Source organism: Emydura macquarii, unplaced genomic scaffold, assembly GCF_026122565.2.
Source record: "Emydura macquarii macquarii isolate MOO-44397 ecotype Brisbane River unplaced genomic scaffold, CSIRO-AGI_Emac_v2 contig_2924, whole genome shotgun sequence".
Taxonomy (NCBI): Eukaryota; Metazoa; Chordata; order Testudines; family Chelidae; genus Emydura; species Emydura macquarii.
In genome coordinates, this window is record NW_027133061.1 from 483,854 (window position 1) to 498,966 (window position 15,113).

At 54.1% G+C, this 15,113-nt stretch overlaps 1 protein-coding gene across 1 annotated transcript in view; it reads right to left on the minus strand.

Annotated features, from left to right (window-relative positions):
* Positions 1-15,113, minus strand: part of INSRR (insulin receptor related receptor) — a 33,753-nt gene that overhangs the window by 17,093 nt on the left and 1,547 nt on the right. Inside the window, exons 2-4 of the mRNA XM_067569732.1 lie at positions 6,649-7,200; positions 1,014-1,326; positions 692-834 (exon numbers count right to left, since the gene is read on the minus strand). Coding sequence (XP_067425833.1) covers positions 692-834; positions 1,014-1,326; positions 6,649-7,200 — 1,008 coding nt within the window. The remainder of the gene's footprint in view (positions 1-691; positions 835-1,013; positions 1,327-6,648; positions 7,201-15,113) is intronic.

Sequence of the window (15,113 nt, forward strand, 5' to 3'; positions counted from 1 at the left end):
AAGTATCTGCGTGTGTACGCCACACCAATACCAGCACTGCACTTCGGCCCCCCCCCCTCGGGGCTAGGCCCTGTGGGGCCATTGACGAGCCAGTTAATGTCACTTCTCGGGGTCCCTGGTGTCTGACGGGGGGGTTTGGAGGTTTGGATGATTTCTGACCGTTCGTTGGGCCCCACGGAAATCAGACTCCGGCACCAGGGACACTTGAAAGATGGCGAGGCCAGACCCCCGGCGCGCCCGCAGCGCTTTCCACCACGTGTGTGTGTGTGCGGCAGCAAAGGCGGGGGACCGTGGGCCGGCGCTCAGCACCAGGGGCTCCTGGGTCCGGTTCCCAGTTCTGCCACCGGCTCAGCCCCTGCCCCTTGGCCTCTCTGCTGAAGCTGCCAGCCCATGGGCAGAGGGGCATCGCGTGGTGGGCTGGGACCCAGCGAACTCATGTCACCCACTGCCCCCGGGCGTCAACTGCTGGCCGAAGGCTGGATCTCAAGGGGACCTGCAGGAGATGGGTCCCCGCCGCTGGAGATGCAGCGGGCCTGATGCCAACAGGCGGCATAGATTTGGGGCTTCTCACGGCTGTGCGCTAACCCCTGGGGGGTGGGGGTCTGAAGCGGGCGGGGGCATTTGCACAAGGATGGGGGCTGGCCCGTCTGGCACGGGGGGGGAGGGGGAAAGGCGGGGGGCCAACACTCACAGCCCCTGCGGATGTTAACGATCAAGTTGCCCTCGACGTAGGTGCAGCCGGCGAGCTCCAGCGCCGCGCGGGTCGAGTCAATGGTCTTGGTGCCAACCTTGCACTCCTTGGGACACAGCCCCTCGCACTCGTGGCAGAAGATGCTGGGGAGGAAAGGCCAGAGCAGGAGGGGGCAGAGAGGTGGGTGCAGATCTGTGAGCGCCCCACTGCCCTGGGGCCCCCCCCCCCCACCCCTGCCAGCTCTGCAGTTCCAGGTGGGGGGAGGAGGTTCACCCTGGGTGCAGGGGGGACGGGGCCTCAGCCCCCAAGGAGAGGCGCTCACCTGCTTTCGTTGCGCGTGTACCCCGAGGGGCACTCGGACAGGCAGCCCTCGTGATGGATGACGAACTTGGAGGCCTCGCGGGGGTTCTCGGACACCTTGCGCAGGCTGGCGCAGTACTCGGCCGTCACGCAGCGCCAGTCCTCGTAGCGGTAGGTGCGGGCCGGGCAGGAGGGCAGGCACTGCCCGTTGAAATAGAAGTGGCGGCAGGCCACGCAGGCCTTGCTGTCCCACGGCCGGCTGCAGCCTCCCAGACACTCCGGGTGGCAACACTCCCCTGCGGCCGTGCACGCGATGCCGCCTCCGCAGGGACACACTGGGGTCAAGAGACGGAGAGACTGAGTATCGGTTAGTCCATTTCCCCCCCACGAGAACCCGATCAAGGTCTCAGCTCTCTGGGTCTGTGCCCCAGCCCCTGGAGCCGGGGCTTCACATCACAACCTCAGCCGCCACGGACAACCGATTTCTCGTCCTCTTGCTTTCGAGGACAGCTGGAAAATGGGACCTGAGGGTAACCACCATGGCAATGCCAGCCTGAGTGTGCAGAGAGCCTGAGTCCGTCGCTCCGAGAGGGGCGGAGCTGCCCCATTCCTCTCAACAGAGCATTCGCTCCAAGCCCCTCTGCTCTGACGGGCCCTGTCATACCCACCCCAGCAAGGAGCTCCCTGTGGGGCAGGCAGGGGAGGCGTGCAGCAGTCCTGCCCCCCGGCCCCCATTTTCACCTAGCTGCTGGGGTCGGTAATGGGGGGCCCTGCTACTGAAGACAGAGTTCCCCTACCACTCCCTCCTGCTATCTGGAAGGGGACAGAAAACATCCTGCCACTCCAAAGGGGGCAGGGCCACCGTGCAGGGCGGGGCCACGGTCACACCATGCCATGGCATGTCTCAGTCCAGTCTTCACCTCGCTCCCAGCTCCCTCAAACTGGGTCCCCCACCCCGTCCGCTCTGTGGGGATGGACTCCTCCCACTACGTGGCTGCCCCCTATTGGCGGAGGCTCCCATATCCCTTCCTAGTCCAGGCTTCCTGGTCAGACTATATTTCCCATGATGCTCCCTTTGGATGAGGCAAAGCGGTGCATCATGGTAGTGGAATGGCTGCACTGCATCATGGGAGATAAAGTCCAACCAGGGAGCCCAGTTTTTAGAGAACAGGGACATGATGCACCCAACTCCCATGGGGCACCACAGCGACAAAATATTTAGATTTTCGGCCAAAATATTTCACTCTTGGATGAAACACTTCGATCTTCCGCTGAAATGTCTCCGTTTCTGTGGATTCGGCTTTTCCATGAAAAATTAAAACTTTCCACTGGAAGTAGACACTTTTTGCTACAACAAACAAGTGCAGATGAAAGCTGAATAGTTGTGATGGAAAATTTTCACACACCCCCCAGCCAGGACTCCTGGGTTCTATCCCTCGCTCCACCACCAACTCCCTGTGGAACTATGGGTGCGTCACCTAGGGAAACTGAGGCAAAGAGCCTAGCGGCCAAGGGCTTTTGCCTTTCATGAAAGGCGCCGCGTGATCTCCAAGGGAACAACTTCCACCAGCGGCCAACTCTTCCGCCGCTTCATTCATGTGATTCTGAAGCCTTAGGGAGGTCAAGCGAGGGAGCTGCCAGATGCGCATAGGTCCAAGCGCCGCAGGGGTCCAAAGATCTCATGCTGACGCCAGATGGGGTCTGGGTTCTAGCCTCCACTCTCCCACTCAGTGGGTCCTGGGCGAGTCAGTTTGCCCTCTCCCCTGCCTCAGTCTCCCCCATCTGGAAAACAGGGCTGATCACGCCTGGATTGAGGTGTGACGCGTGTGCCGCTAAGACAGGGCATCGCCGGGTTTGGATGAAATATCTGAGCTTCCCGGCCCAGGGGCAAGGAGGAAGGGCTACCGGATGACGTTGGACCAAAGGTCTCACGGGGGACTTTTCTGGCTCAACTTTTAAAGCAGCAGGTGCCTGAGAGATAGTGCTGGAGAGAGAGAGAGAGAGATGGATGGATGGAGCAGTGGGGGCGGTGGGGATGGATGAAAGGGTCTATATGGATGGATGAATGGAGGGGTGCATATGGGAAGGAAGAAAAGGAGGAAGAGGGGGTGGAGGGATGGATGGACGGACGTGTGGAGAGATGGACGGATGAAGGGAGGGGGGAAATTGACGGACAGTGAAACGGATCACTCCAACCATCCCTACACTGAGCTGAGCCCTGCAGTTCCCTGGCGAGGCCTGCGGTGGGAACGGAGCGACCGTTGGTGCAGCCCTGTCTCTGCGATGCAGCAGCCGCAGGAGGTTACAGCCCCGATAAGGATCTGTGTTTACAGTGTATATTTCATTACGAGGCCTCCTGTTTACAGCAAACGAGCCCGGGTGGGTCCCGTATTTACCCCACCGCTGGGAAAACACCGCAGCTGGGAGCTGGCCTCTTCTCTACAGGACGATACAAAGCAGATCCTATTACTCCCCATTGTGCACCGAGCGATAAGCGCCTCACTCCGCTGCATGGAGACGCGGCACTCTGTCGGCTATCACGCAGCACCCATCCAACGGCCCCTCTCCAACGGGATTTTGCGGGAAGTCACAGGGCCTGCGTACCAGGTTTTGAAGTGGGACAAGCCCCCATGCAGCAACACCAGGGCAGGGGGATCTCCACTGGGGTTTAGACTGGTGCAGTTATCTACACCTTGCAGCTACATCTGTCCAGAGATCTCCAGTGCAGGGAGGCCCCAAGAAAAGGATCAGAGTGGACACCTTCCCTGCTCCGTCTGACTCAAGATAGCTGGTTGAACCAGACCTGCTAGGTCATTACAGAATGGGATGTTTTTCACAAGCTCCTAACCCCCTTAGGTCTCTAATGCCCATTGACTTTCAGCTCCCTTAGGCTCCAGGGAAAAACTCATGCAACCCAAATCCCAGTCAGAATTTCAAGGCGTGTACAACCTCAGAACCAGATCTGGATCCACATTTTGCCAATGATTCTGTGTCCCACGCCCCCCAACGCACACCCACAATGGTCCAAAACCCCAATCCCAAATTCAAAATTTGGATCGTTCAAAAGTCCAGGTCTGAATTTTGTGATGTGAATCCTTGTCTAGTTTAATGCTTCAATGGGGGGTGGGGAGGTAGCTTAGCAATGACAAATGGGAAAATCTCACCTCTAGGCCCAGCCCAGGTCATTAGACACTGAGGGTTCATTCAAACGGAAGGGGCCAGAGTGGGGAGAGGTGGGCTGGGAGCAAGGTAGATGGCAGAGTGATTATGGGCCACCTGGAAACAGGAGTTTGCGGTGTACAGTACAGCTACAGATTGTGATGGGTTTAGTTTTCTGTGCACCACCCCTCTAAAACTTCTAAGCAGCAGCGATTCTGTTCTCACAGTGGCTGCAACTTGTTACCAGATGACACACACACACACACACACACACACACACACACGGTGCACTTTCTCTAGGGAGACTTTACTTTTGTTCTTTTTGTCATTGGTTTTGCCCCTTGATCTTAACAAAAAAAAAAAATCATTTTAGGCTGAAAGTTAGCACTTTTCACTCTCTGTTTCTGCAAATTGTGTCAGAGCCGGGCACTTTCCTGAGCTGCTCACCAGCTGTTTCACAGATGAAAGTTATTTCACCAAACATTGGCAAGCCCTCTTCTCCACTTTTCTCAGGGACTGTTATTTCTTTGTCTCCCCGATCCTGCCACCCATAAACTCAGGTGGCCAAGGTAGTTCATGCGCCCCAGCAGACGACCCAAGATGAAAGGATATCAACAATAGCGCCCGTCAAATTTAAACAAACAAACTAACCATTTTCTAAAAATAGATGTCCTCTTAAATTTGTCACATCAACAGAACGTATGAAGGCGTGGCAGGTGTGGGATTCATTCATGCAGGAAGTCTAGCCTAGTGGCAGTGAGTTCCACAGGCTAATTACGCTTTGTGCAGCATTTCCTTCGACCAGTTTTATAGCTGCAGACCCTGGCTGACAGGCACATCCTACTTCTGACTTTGCCACTCAATGGCTATACCGAATTCTTGCAAATAAAATGAACACGGTTATACACGGATAAAGGTGACTTTTACTGGGATAGCTTATTTCCCTTCCAGGTCTACTCTTACACTTTATCCTGGCATAGCTATGTTGGACCTCAGGGATGTGAAAAACACACACACACACCCCAGTGAGGTAGCTCTGCCAAACCGCCCCCTCTGGGTAAACACAGCTTTGCAGACAGATGAGTGTTTTGGTCTGCGTTTTGGTTTTTGGTTTTGGTTTTGGCAGAAAAACCCAGTCTGTTAGCTACCACTGAATCCATGCTAGGGGCACAGGTTCTGTCACGCGGACATGGCCCAAGGGGTGTTTGTACCATTTTAGCTACACCAGGGTAATTAAAACAGCACAACTATTGTGTCTAGAAAAGCTCAGTTTCTCCCTGATACTGTAAATGAAACCCTGGCCCCCTTGGAGTCAATAGCAGACCTCCCACTGACTTCTCTGGAGCAGTGGTTTTCAACCTGGGGAGCTGCAGACTATGTCTAAGATTTCCAAAGGGGGTCACAGCTCTATTTGAACATTTTTAGGGGTCTGCAAATGAAAAAAGGTTGAAAACCACTGCTCTGGAGGCAGGATTTCAGCCTGAATCTATCTATACCAAAGCAATATTTCATGTCCCATGGTTTAGCATTTATTATTGTATAATAATATTGCATTCATACATCTAATGACTTTATTAACATTTCGATTACTGTAACACCCAGAGGCCCCAAACGGGATCAGGGACCCCATTGCGCTAGGTGCAGGACAAAAGGATGTGAAAACATAGGGCCTGATTCTTAGTTACACCGAGGCCTCTTTTCAATGCCAGAGGAAGGTTTACCCCAAGATATGGTGGGTTCTCCATCACGGGCCATTTTTAAATCAAGAGTGGCTGTTTTTGCTAGCTCCAAGGATTAGTTTGGGGGTGTTCCCTGGCCTGCATTACACAGGAGTTTCGACTACACGATCACAATGGTCCCTCCTGGCTTTGCAATCGAGGAATCTATGACGGGGGCCTCCGTGAAAAGGAAAAAATGAGGCTCCCAGGCCTGGCCCTGAGGAGTTTCCAGTCTAAGCTGTGTCGATGGCATCCAGGTGACGAATTGCAGTGTTGCGTTAGCCACTTCACTGCCACGCGTCTTTGACCACCTCACTTGCACTCCCCGCCCACTAATCCCTCTTTGCCGGGACTACTTTTAAACGCACCAAGCTGCTGGGCCAACATTGCCAGGCAGCCACCGCTGAGGCGAGATGCGGCAGCTGTTCGATAGCTGCCCCCGCAGCTTAGAACAGGAAGCAAATAACAACCCCCCGCTTGAAACAGCAGAAGCAGCTGATGGACAGGGGTCTCCATTAAGCACCAGGGAACTTCCCAAGGGGAAAGCACCCCCTCGGGGTTTGAAAAGGCCCACCTGCAGTCAGGACCTTGCTTTTGCTCCTCTTGTGTAGGGGGCAGAATCTCAGGCACGCCCCAGAAGCACTGGCTCAGAGGGGAGAGCACAGCCGGACCCGTCCCTGCAGCTCTTGGCCACCGTCCCGGTCCCCCAAACCACAGCTGCTTAGCTTCCCAAGCCTGCCCAGCACCTAAGAGCCAGAGCCGGGGGCGGGGGACACCAACCTTTCTGGCAGTAGCTAGATGTCCAGCAGCGGTACTCCAGCTGCCCGTTGATGCTGGTCTGGACGCAGGGCTTCTCCACGTCCAGGATGCCCGGGCACACATCGGCGCACTCCTCCACCAGCTTGTTGCCCACGATGTAGTTGTTCTCCACCGAGTCGAGCAGGAGCAGCCCCCAGTCGATGGTGGAGATGTGGCAGAGCTCCTGGTTGCGCTCGATGCGCACCGAGCCCCGCAGGACGTTGGTCAGGCTGTGCAGGCCGAGGTCCCGCAGGTGGGGCATCTCGAAGATGACCAGGGCGTAGTTGAAGAAGAGGCTGGTGCCACGGATGACGGAGAGGTTGGGGAATAGGTCGCGCAGGCTCTCCAGCCCGTAGACCCGGAAGAGGAGCAGGTACTCCGTGATCATGTGGAGGCGGGGGAAGCTCAGGCCCCGGAAGTCCTCGGCGGCGGTGGTGAACATGAGGAGGATCTGCAGGTTGCCCTCGACGACGGTGCAGTTCTCCAGCTTCCGCAGCTGGGAGACGTCGTTGCGGATGTCCATGCTGCCGCAGACTGGAAGAGAGCAACGCAAGGCGTGAGCGCTCCCCGCTGACTAGGAAGGGTGGCCGGCAGCCAGGGCCGTGGCCCAGGTTTTGGGAAACCTGCGTTCTAGTCCCTGCTCACTTAGGGCCAGCTCCTCAAAGGTATTTAGGTGCCTAGTTCTGCTTGTGATCAATGGGAGCCGGAGGATCTGGGCCTCAGTTCTCCATCTCTACAATGGGGATAATGGCCCGGCCCTGCCTCTCCGGGATGCTGTGAGACACAATACATTAAAAATGGTAGGTCGTCAGACACTACGGTGCTGGCGGGGCAGATAAGCACCTGAGGAACACAGGGCTGGCTGGAAAATTGAGAACAGAGCACTTCTGTCCCGCCGGCAAAGGGGGTTTTGTTGACATTTTTGGGGGGCGGGGGTGGGGGGGGTGTCAATTTTGGCTGACTGCTCCACTGGGGTAATTTGCAAAGAGACGTTTCATTTCAGGTTGGGATCATTACTACATCCAGCTGAGCCACTGCAGTGCCTCATGGGAGATGTAGTTCTAGGTCTCTCACGCTCCCGTTCTCCCTAAGGGACATTGCTCCCCGGCAGGACTACATTTCCCATGATACATCACGGTTTCCAGCGGTGGTGGCTGAGCTGCCACGGTGTGTCATGGGAGATGTAGTACAGCTGGGGAGCAGGCCCCATAAGTGAACGTAAGGGCATGAAGGATGCAGAACTACAGCTCCCATGAAGCACTGCGGTGGCTTGGGCGGCCATAGTGATTAATGTCAACCCAAAATGAAACATTTTGGACAGATTCCCAAGGAGCGAAAGAGACGCCTCCCCGTGCATTCACTTGTCGGGCGGAGGTGCATTGGCAATGGACCGAACTCTCTTTTCTACAACCTTTTGATATTTCAACTTGTTGTGACGATTCGGCGGGAAAAAAACCTGACAAAATCCCAGAATTTCCCACGGGCTGGAAATTCTACTTTTCGGTCAGTTCTACAGCACTCTCACGTGCGCTAGGAAAGCGGAACCGGCCCCATTCCAAAATCGATCTAGTTAAACGCAGCCAACAACTGAATGTAGACAGATAGACAGACAGACAGGGCAACCGAAAAGTAGACAGATAGTTATGCATGGCGACGGAGAGTATGTCTACACTGTGGGACTCAAGGCAGCTGACCTGTGGCAGGGCTTGAGCGTCTACACTGATTCTTACTGGGTTGCTAGATTATATGCGTTGCCTGTTAGTCGCCTCCTCATAGTGTCTAATGTCTAGTCGCCTAGCATTCCACATAGCAGGGATGGGCTGGTACCAATGGGAGGGAGGGATGGAAAATCCCAGCGATGGAAGGCAGGTGACCTTCGCAGCCTTCCTTCAGGCAGATAAGCCTGCAGGGAGAGAGGGGCTGTGCCGCCCCGGCGCACCTGGGACACTCCTGCATAAGAGAACCGAGGCCGTATGTGAGGGCAGCCGGATCAGACAGAAGGACAGATTCCTTGGGAGAGAGGCGCCCCCCCCCCCCATACATTCACTCCTCAGCCCCAGGCGCATTGGAAGCTCCAGCCAATTTAAACAGCTCACAGTCCAGATAAGCCCAAACTCAAACCCCCTAGACAGTGAAAGATTTGGGCCTCAGCACCCTCCTCTTTTCACTTTGGTACCTAGCTGATCCAGCCCCCCGGGGCTCTGATCCACCCAGACCAGAGCCCCATTGTGCTAGGTGCTGCATGTACATGTCATATGAACCATTCCCTGCCCCAAAGAGCTTACAATCTAAAGCTACAACACAGGCAAAGGAAGAGGAGTTCTCCCTAGGTGATAAATGGGGGAACACCCCCATTAAGTGATTTGCACAATGTCAGCCAGTGGCAAAAGAAGAACCTGGACTCAGCTCTCCTGTGCCCCAGGTCAGTGCTCTAACCACAAGACCAACCTTCCTCCCTAGAGCCTGCTGTTGGCACACCTCTAGAATCCAGGCCCCCCCATTTCCCTCCCCCTAAACCTTGATGGGTGCTGACATGGTTCTAAAATATGGATGCACAGTATGGTGGTAGCATTTAAAACAGTGTGGCTCAGTGGTTAGCGCATTCATCTAGGAGACCTGGATTCTGTTCCCAGCTCTGATTCTGGGTGATCTTAGACAAGTCATGCCCTCTGCCTCAGTTTCTCCAGCTGTCAAATGAGGATAATGATACCGACCTCCTTTGCAAAGTGCTTTTAAACCTACTGCTAAAAAGCAACATGGAGATGTTATCATTATAAGCTGAATCAAAGTCCCAGGTCCAAAACCACCTGAATTTTGGAGATGGGTGGGAGCAGTTTGAAATGATGGTCTGAATTTTGTGGTGCGGGGGCCTATATCCATAAGATGGGCAAAAATCAAAATTCTATGTTGGATATGAGTGAAAAAGTGTGTTGGTTTATTTCTCGGACCCTTTCCTCACCCCCAGGAAAATTTTGGAATGAAAATGTTCATTTTGAAATTTTTCTCAGGAAATTTTGAAACAAAGCTTTTCCATTTCAATTTGGTTCACATCGAAAATTTGATTCAGTTCAGCTTTGGAAAAAACCAATCAGTTTGACTCTAAATGAAATGAACATTTTTCTTTGTTTCGTTTCAAATTTTCCCATGGGAATAACCAGAAAACTTCCATTGAAAAAAAAAATGACATTTTCCAGTGGGGAAAAAAAAATCAGTTTTGACATCCTCTAAAAAAATCTTTTTTTTTTTCAGCGGGAAAAAATTTTGGTGGAAGTATTTCAGTTGGTTTTACTCCACATACAAACCACCCATGATGTGCCTTTCCCAGCTCAGCTCCTCCTTCAGCTAACACCCTGCTCCACCTGCCTGGGTCAGAAGCTGGCTCATCTGGTTGGTAGCAACCATCCTAACTCCCTGGCATCTGACTCTCTCTTCCCCAAGCACCTCTAATCTCTCTCCTATTGCTGATATTTACCGAGGGGGTTAGGTAACCTCCCGAGAGGCTATTCTCATTAACTCCCCTCCACCTTCGTGCCAGCATTGCTAAATATGTGTGTGTGTGACACCAGGACACACACAAACACAGCATGTTCTCAACTCCCCACGCCCAGGGAACTTGCACTTTCTGTCCCACACAGGTATTTCTCATTTGTTGCTCTATGGTTTTATATACAGGTTTCCCAAACAATCAGACGAAGGATGGTCTTAGGGATAAAGGCCTGAGCTGGACCTCACCGGTCAACTCCCAATTCTACTACAATCCCCCCTGCATGAGTCTGGACTAAGTTCTTGGTGCCTAATTTCCTTCTTAGGACAAGAGTTCTGTCTTGTCTATTTAGAGTGCGAGCTCTTCAGGGCAGGGACCATCTCTTGCTATGTACAGCACCTAGCACAACAGGACCCTGGTCTCGGCTAGAGCCTCAATGCTCTGTTGTAACACTCTGAATAGCTGATTCCGGCGCATGTTCCATGCTTGTAACTTTCAAAACAAATCCAGTAAAAATCTCATGTTGGCATTAACTTTAAGTGGTGGCCACCAGCCCTGCTATTAGACCAGCAGGGCCCTTTTTACATAAAACAAGGATAAGGTAGAATAAGATTTAAAACGAGCTGGCTTTTTAGGAACAAGTTGTGTTTGTTGGTAAACAGTGTCATAAAAATTATTTATTTACAGTGTAAACCTTTTAGGTACAGTGAAGGGCAGGGGAACACGGTGTGGGAAATTGATGTATTATGAGAATTACAGACATTAAAAAAAATGAAATAAGACGTTAATAGCACAAAACCCAAAGCGCCTTTTATTCTTGAATAGCGCCCACCGGGGAGAAAGTCGCCAACAGCTGGTCCAGACAACTTCCCCGTGTCCTTCACCCCACCTAGGCCTCTCATTGAGGTCAACACCAAGTTCCTGTCTGCTCAGGGGAACATTAGAGGACCCCAGGCGCTACGTGCTGATCCCAGAGGTCACCGGTTCTCATACCTTAGCCTGCTGGGCGTGACGGCCCCGCTGTCCTCCTCCCCCGGCTGAGACGCCTGGGAATTGCCCGTGGGCACAAAGGACTGAGTCCAGCAGCTCGTGAGGACTGGAGCTGCCCCACGGATTGGAGCTGGGGTCCCCTAAGACCTGCCCGAATACAAATAACTCTGGGGCCTGGAGTCTTCGATAAATGTTCCCTTGGCAGAAGACGCTGCCTGGACGCTCTCCTGGCTCACGTCTGCCTGTGCAGGCCCCTAAACGTGTCTGGATGCTGGCCAGGAAATTCACTGTGGGTCTGATATGAGAGGCCAGCGGGCAGAGAGCTGCGTGCCACCCACCCCTTGCTTATCACCACGGGGCCAGCCTCCCAGCGCAAGCTACCTGGTTCCCAGCTGGACAGAGCAGCCGGGGCACACGCAGACGACACCGCCCAGCATGCCATGGTACCTCAAGAACTAAGCAATGGGGCAGCGGCCTTGTCCGTGGGGCTGTCAGGAGAGAGAGCTGCAGTCCCCACGGCCAGCTGCCCCCCCGCCCATGTTATGCCAGAGGTCAAACTCCACGAGCCCCCTTCTGCCCTCAGAAACCAAGGGCGCTCCCCTGTTCACACCGCCCGCCTGAAACCCGATGCCGAGTTATTATCAAGAGAACAGTTTTTAGAGCAGCCTGTTTCCCAGCGAGGAATTTACTGTAAACACCCAAAATCAACACAGTGAACTGGGCTTCAACCCTAAACACGCCACCTGCCAGGAGAACGCTTCCAGGGCGAAGGAGCAGCCGACGAAGCTTCGCCAGGGAGCTGTCACGGGGACAGGATGGCTCGGGGAGCTGGGAACCTTGCAAGAACTTACGGAGGGCTTTATTTTCTGGGCATGTCCCTAGTCCCAGGCTCTGTCAGCTCCTAGGAGCTGGCACCTCCTGGCCGATGGTCCGTTTCCGTGGGACCCTGATTTTCCTAAACTCTTGCAACATCAGAATCCCAGGTGGGGTTGAGACACAGAGCTGCAGCGCTCCCAGGCCCTGCACGTTTGCTTTTCCCCTGCCTTGCATAACGTGCTATCACTTACACCTGTGCAAAAACCTTACAGGCCTGCTCCTCTGCCGGTGGAAATCAGCAGAGCCTCAATGGAGCCTTGGCCATTTACACCAGCGGAGGGGCTGACCTGCGCGCTGTTCCGGTCCGGTACCATTGGTGCGCCCGGTTTGCACAGGTGGAGACGCCAACACGAGGTGCCAAACCGTGGAACAAAGCCGCTGGAGCTCACATTTCTTTTCACCTTTGCCCCATTTTGCATCGCCGGGGTATTTCTGCTTTGCAGTTCGGGCAGTCCGCCAGCCCACTTCAGCTGGCATCGCCGGTGGCACATGTCACAGTCAGTAGTTTTCCCACCTCCGAGCTCTGTTTAGAGCAAACACGCTTTTCAATTGCAACTCTGTCATTACTGTGGTCATTCATTAACCCCCCCTCCCCCCCCCCCCCGCCCTCTGTCAGAGCAGGTGAGACGCTGGAGTTCTCCCCCAGCCCTGCTTGCCTGCCAACAAATTGTGTTGTGACTAAATTTTCTTTATTCTTTTAACTGACACTTTTCTTTACATCCCCCAATACAGTTTATGCCCCATGAAGCTTTGAAATGAGATGCCAGATGCTACTATTTTGATTCCTCTCTGTTTGTAAATACAAAGGGGTTTCAGGTCCTTTTGTTCCCTGCCTATAAATCCAGACAACAGAAGGCAGCCAGAGCTTGTCCCAAAGGTTACAAGCAGCAGATATTTGTTATATGCTGTAAATCAGGACAAAGCGACTGCAAAACGGTCACCAATTGCATCTCCATTCCAGGAACTCCTCACCAACACCACCATCTTCCAGATCATTGCATTGGTAGAACGACCCAAACGTTCCTGGGTCACCCAGCTAACCCCCAGCTGAACTCACAGCTCTGCAGTGTTGCTGTGAAATCCCCACAAGGAAATTAGAACCCAAACTCCGGCGTAAAAGATGACAGCTTGACAAGAAAGAGGATGGACGAGCTCGCAGTTAAAATGCTGGCTGAAGAGTCAAGAGGACTAGACCTTGCCCTGTTCGTAACTTTGTGACGAGTTCTCCCGTTATCCTACAGCCATTTACAGCCGGGCACCGGGTTAGCGAAGCAGACTGCACCGAACCCGGATTGATAGAGAATCAGACTTCCCGTTTCCCCATCTGTAACCCTGGCGTGATAATCCTTCCTTGGTCTGTCTGGGCTACACAGACTGCACACTCTTCAGGGCAGGGACGCTCTCTTACTGTACTTCCCAGCACAATGGGGCCTTGCGCTCAGTTAGGGCTGCCGGGATATCAATTCGAATAACCTTTAGAGTGGGGCAAACACTTAGGGCAAGCTGGGATTTCAACCTCCCAAATGGGGGCTGATTTCCAGGCAGGGTTTATATCTGGCCCTTCACAGCACCCTGTACCAGGGTAAGAAACACAGGAGACATCCCAAGAGAAGCCTGGAGCTGGCTCCAGAGCGGAGGTGCCGGGTTTTGATCCGTCATCATTTTTTCCTGAGGGGTCATCGAGATCGGGCGGGGCTTTACCAATCCACAAAACCAAATGGCCAGATCCCCAGCTCCACTGGCTAATCCATGTGGCCCACTGGGAACCAAGCCTCCTCCTGTTTACACTGCCCTAAATCAGGAGCGACTCCACTCAGACCCTCTCTCCATCTATAGCGCTGCAGCAGCTCTGTGCGCAGCGGCTCCAGCCGGCGGCTCACCGCAGGTCCCAGCCCCAGGGGCGTAATCCCGGCCCCCTTGAAATGAATGACAAAAATCCCCATTGCCCTCAGCGCAGTCCCAGGTTCCATCCCGGCGAGGCCAGATGTCCCCCTCTCAAGGCTGAGCAGCCGTTCCCACTGGTGCAAAGGCAGCTCCTGCCACAAACCACACCCAGCGCTCCCAGTTCGCTCTAGGGCCCCGATCCTGCAAGGTGAGGAGGGCCCTCCCCACCCCCCACCACGGGGGCTGAGGAATGCAGTTCGCCAGCAGGCTAAGGGAAGCGGCCCTCCCCCTCCCCAAAAGAGACAGCTGGGGCGCTCTCGCCCTGGGCGCTGGCTTTTTAGGCAGACCAGCTCCCACTAAATACGAAGGCCCAAAAGCCACATTCTCTATTCCCCTGCAGCCCCCTGGGCCCCAGCTCTGCCCTCTGCGTTACCCCAAAGCCCCTCAGCCACTGCACAGGTGCCGCAGCCCATTCTCTGTTACCCCAAAAGCTGCATCCTCGCGGAGATAGAGTGACACACACACACATCCTTTTTAACAGTCCTGCTCCAGCCCCAGCCCCCTGAGGCTCTCAAAGGGCTTCCTGCCCATTCATTATTAGTTCAACCTCCCCCTCCCTGGGAGATAGGTCAGGGTCATCCCCTGTTATTATCATTATTCCCCACTTTACAGATAGGGAAACTGAGGCGCAGGGGAAGGGCCGTGCCAGGGAGAGCACGGCAAAGCCAGCCATACTCCACTGCCCTTGTCTCAGTCCGTAGGCCAGACTCCCGCAGAGCTGGGACTAGAATTCAGTGGTCTTAACTACTTGCCTTCTCTTTCCGGTCCCTATGCCCAGAATGAACCGTTCCCATAACCCCCTTGTTCCCCAAATCGCCACGGGACATGGCAGGATTTTCTCCGCTCAGTCTCAGGCTCAGTGTTCAGAGCAGGGGTTAAAGTCGTGCCTTTGCTCACCTCCACGCTGATGTATTTCTTTAGATTCCTCCAGCCCCCTCTTAGCTACAATTTTCCACTTTCACGTCTCTTTCCATAGCTCCCTGCAAACCTGAATTATTTATGTACCTGAACTCCTGTTTTCTCCACCCACCCCCCAGGATCAATTCCTCATTGCCAGCCAAAAGCCCGTTAAGAAACCAAATAAGCAGCTCCCCTCCTCCTCCCTCACTCAAAAAACTCCTGCTGCAGCCCTCTGTTTTGAAGCCAAGCGACC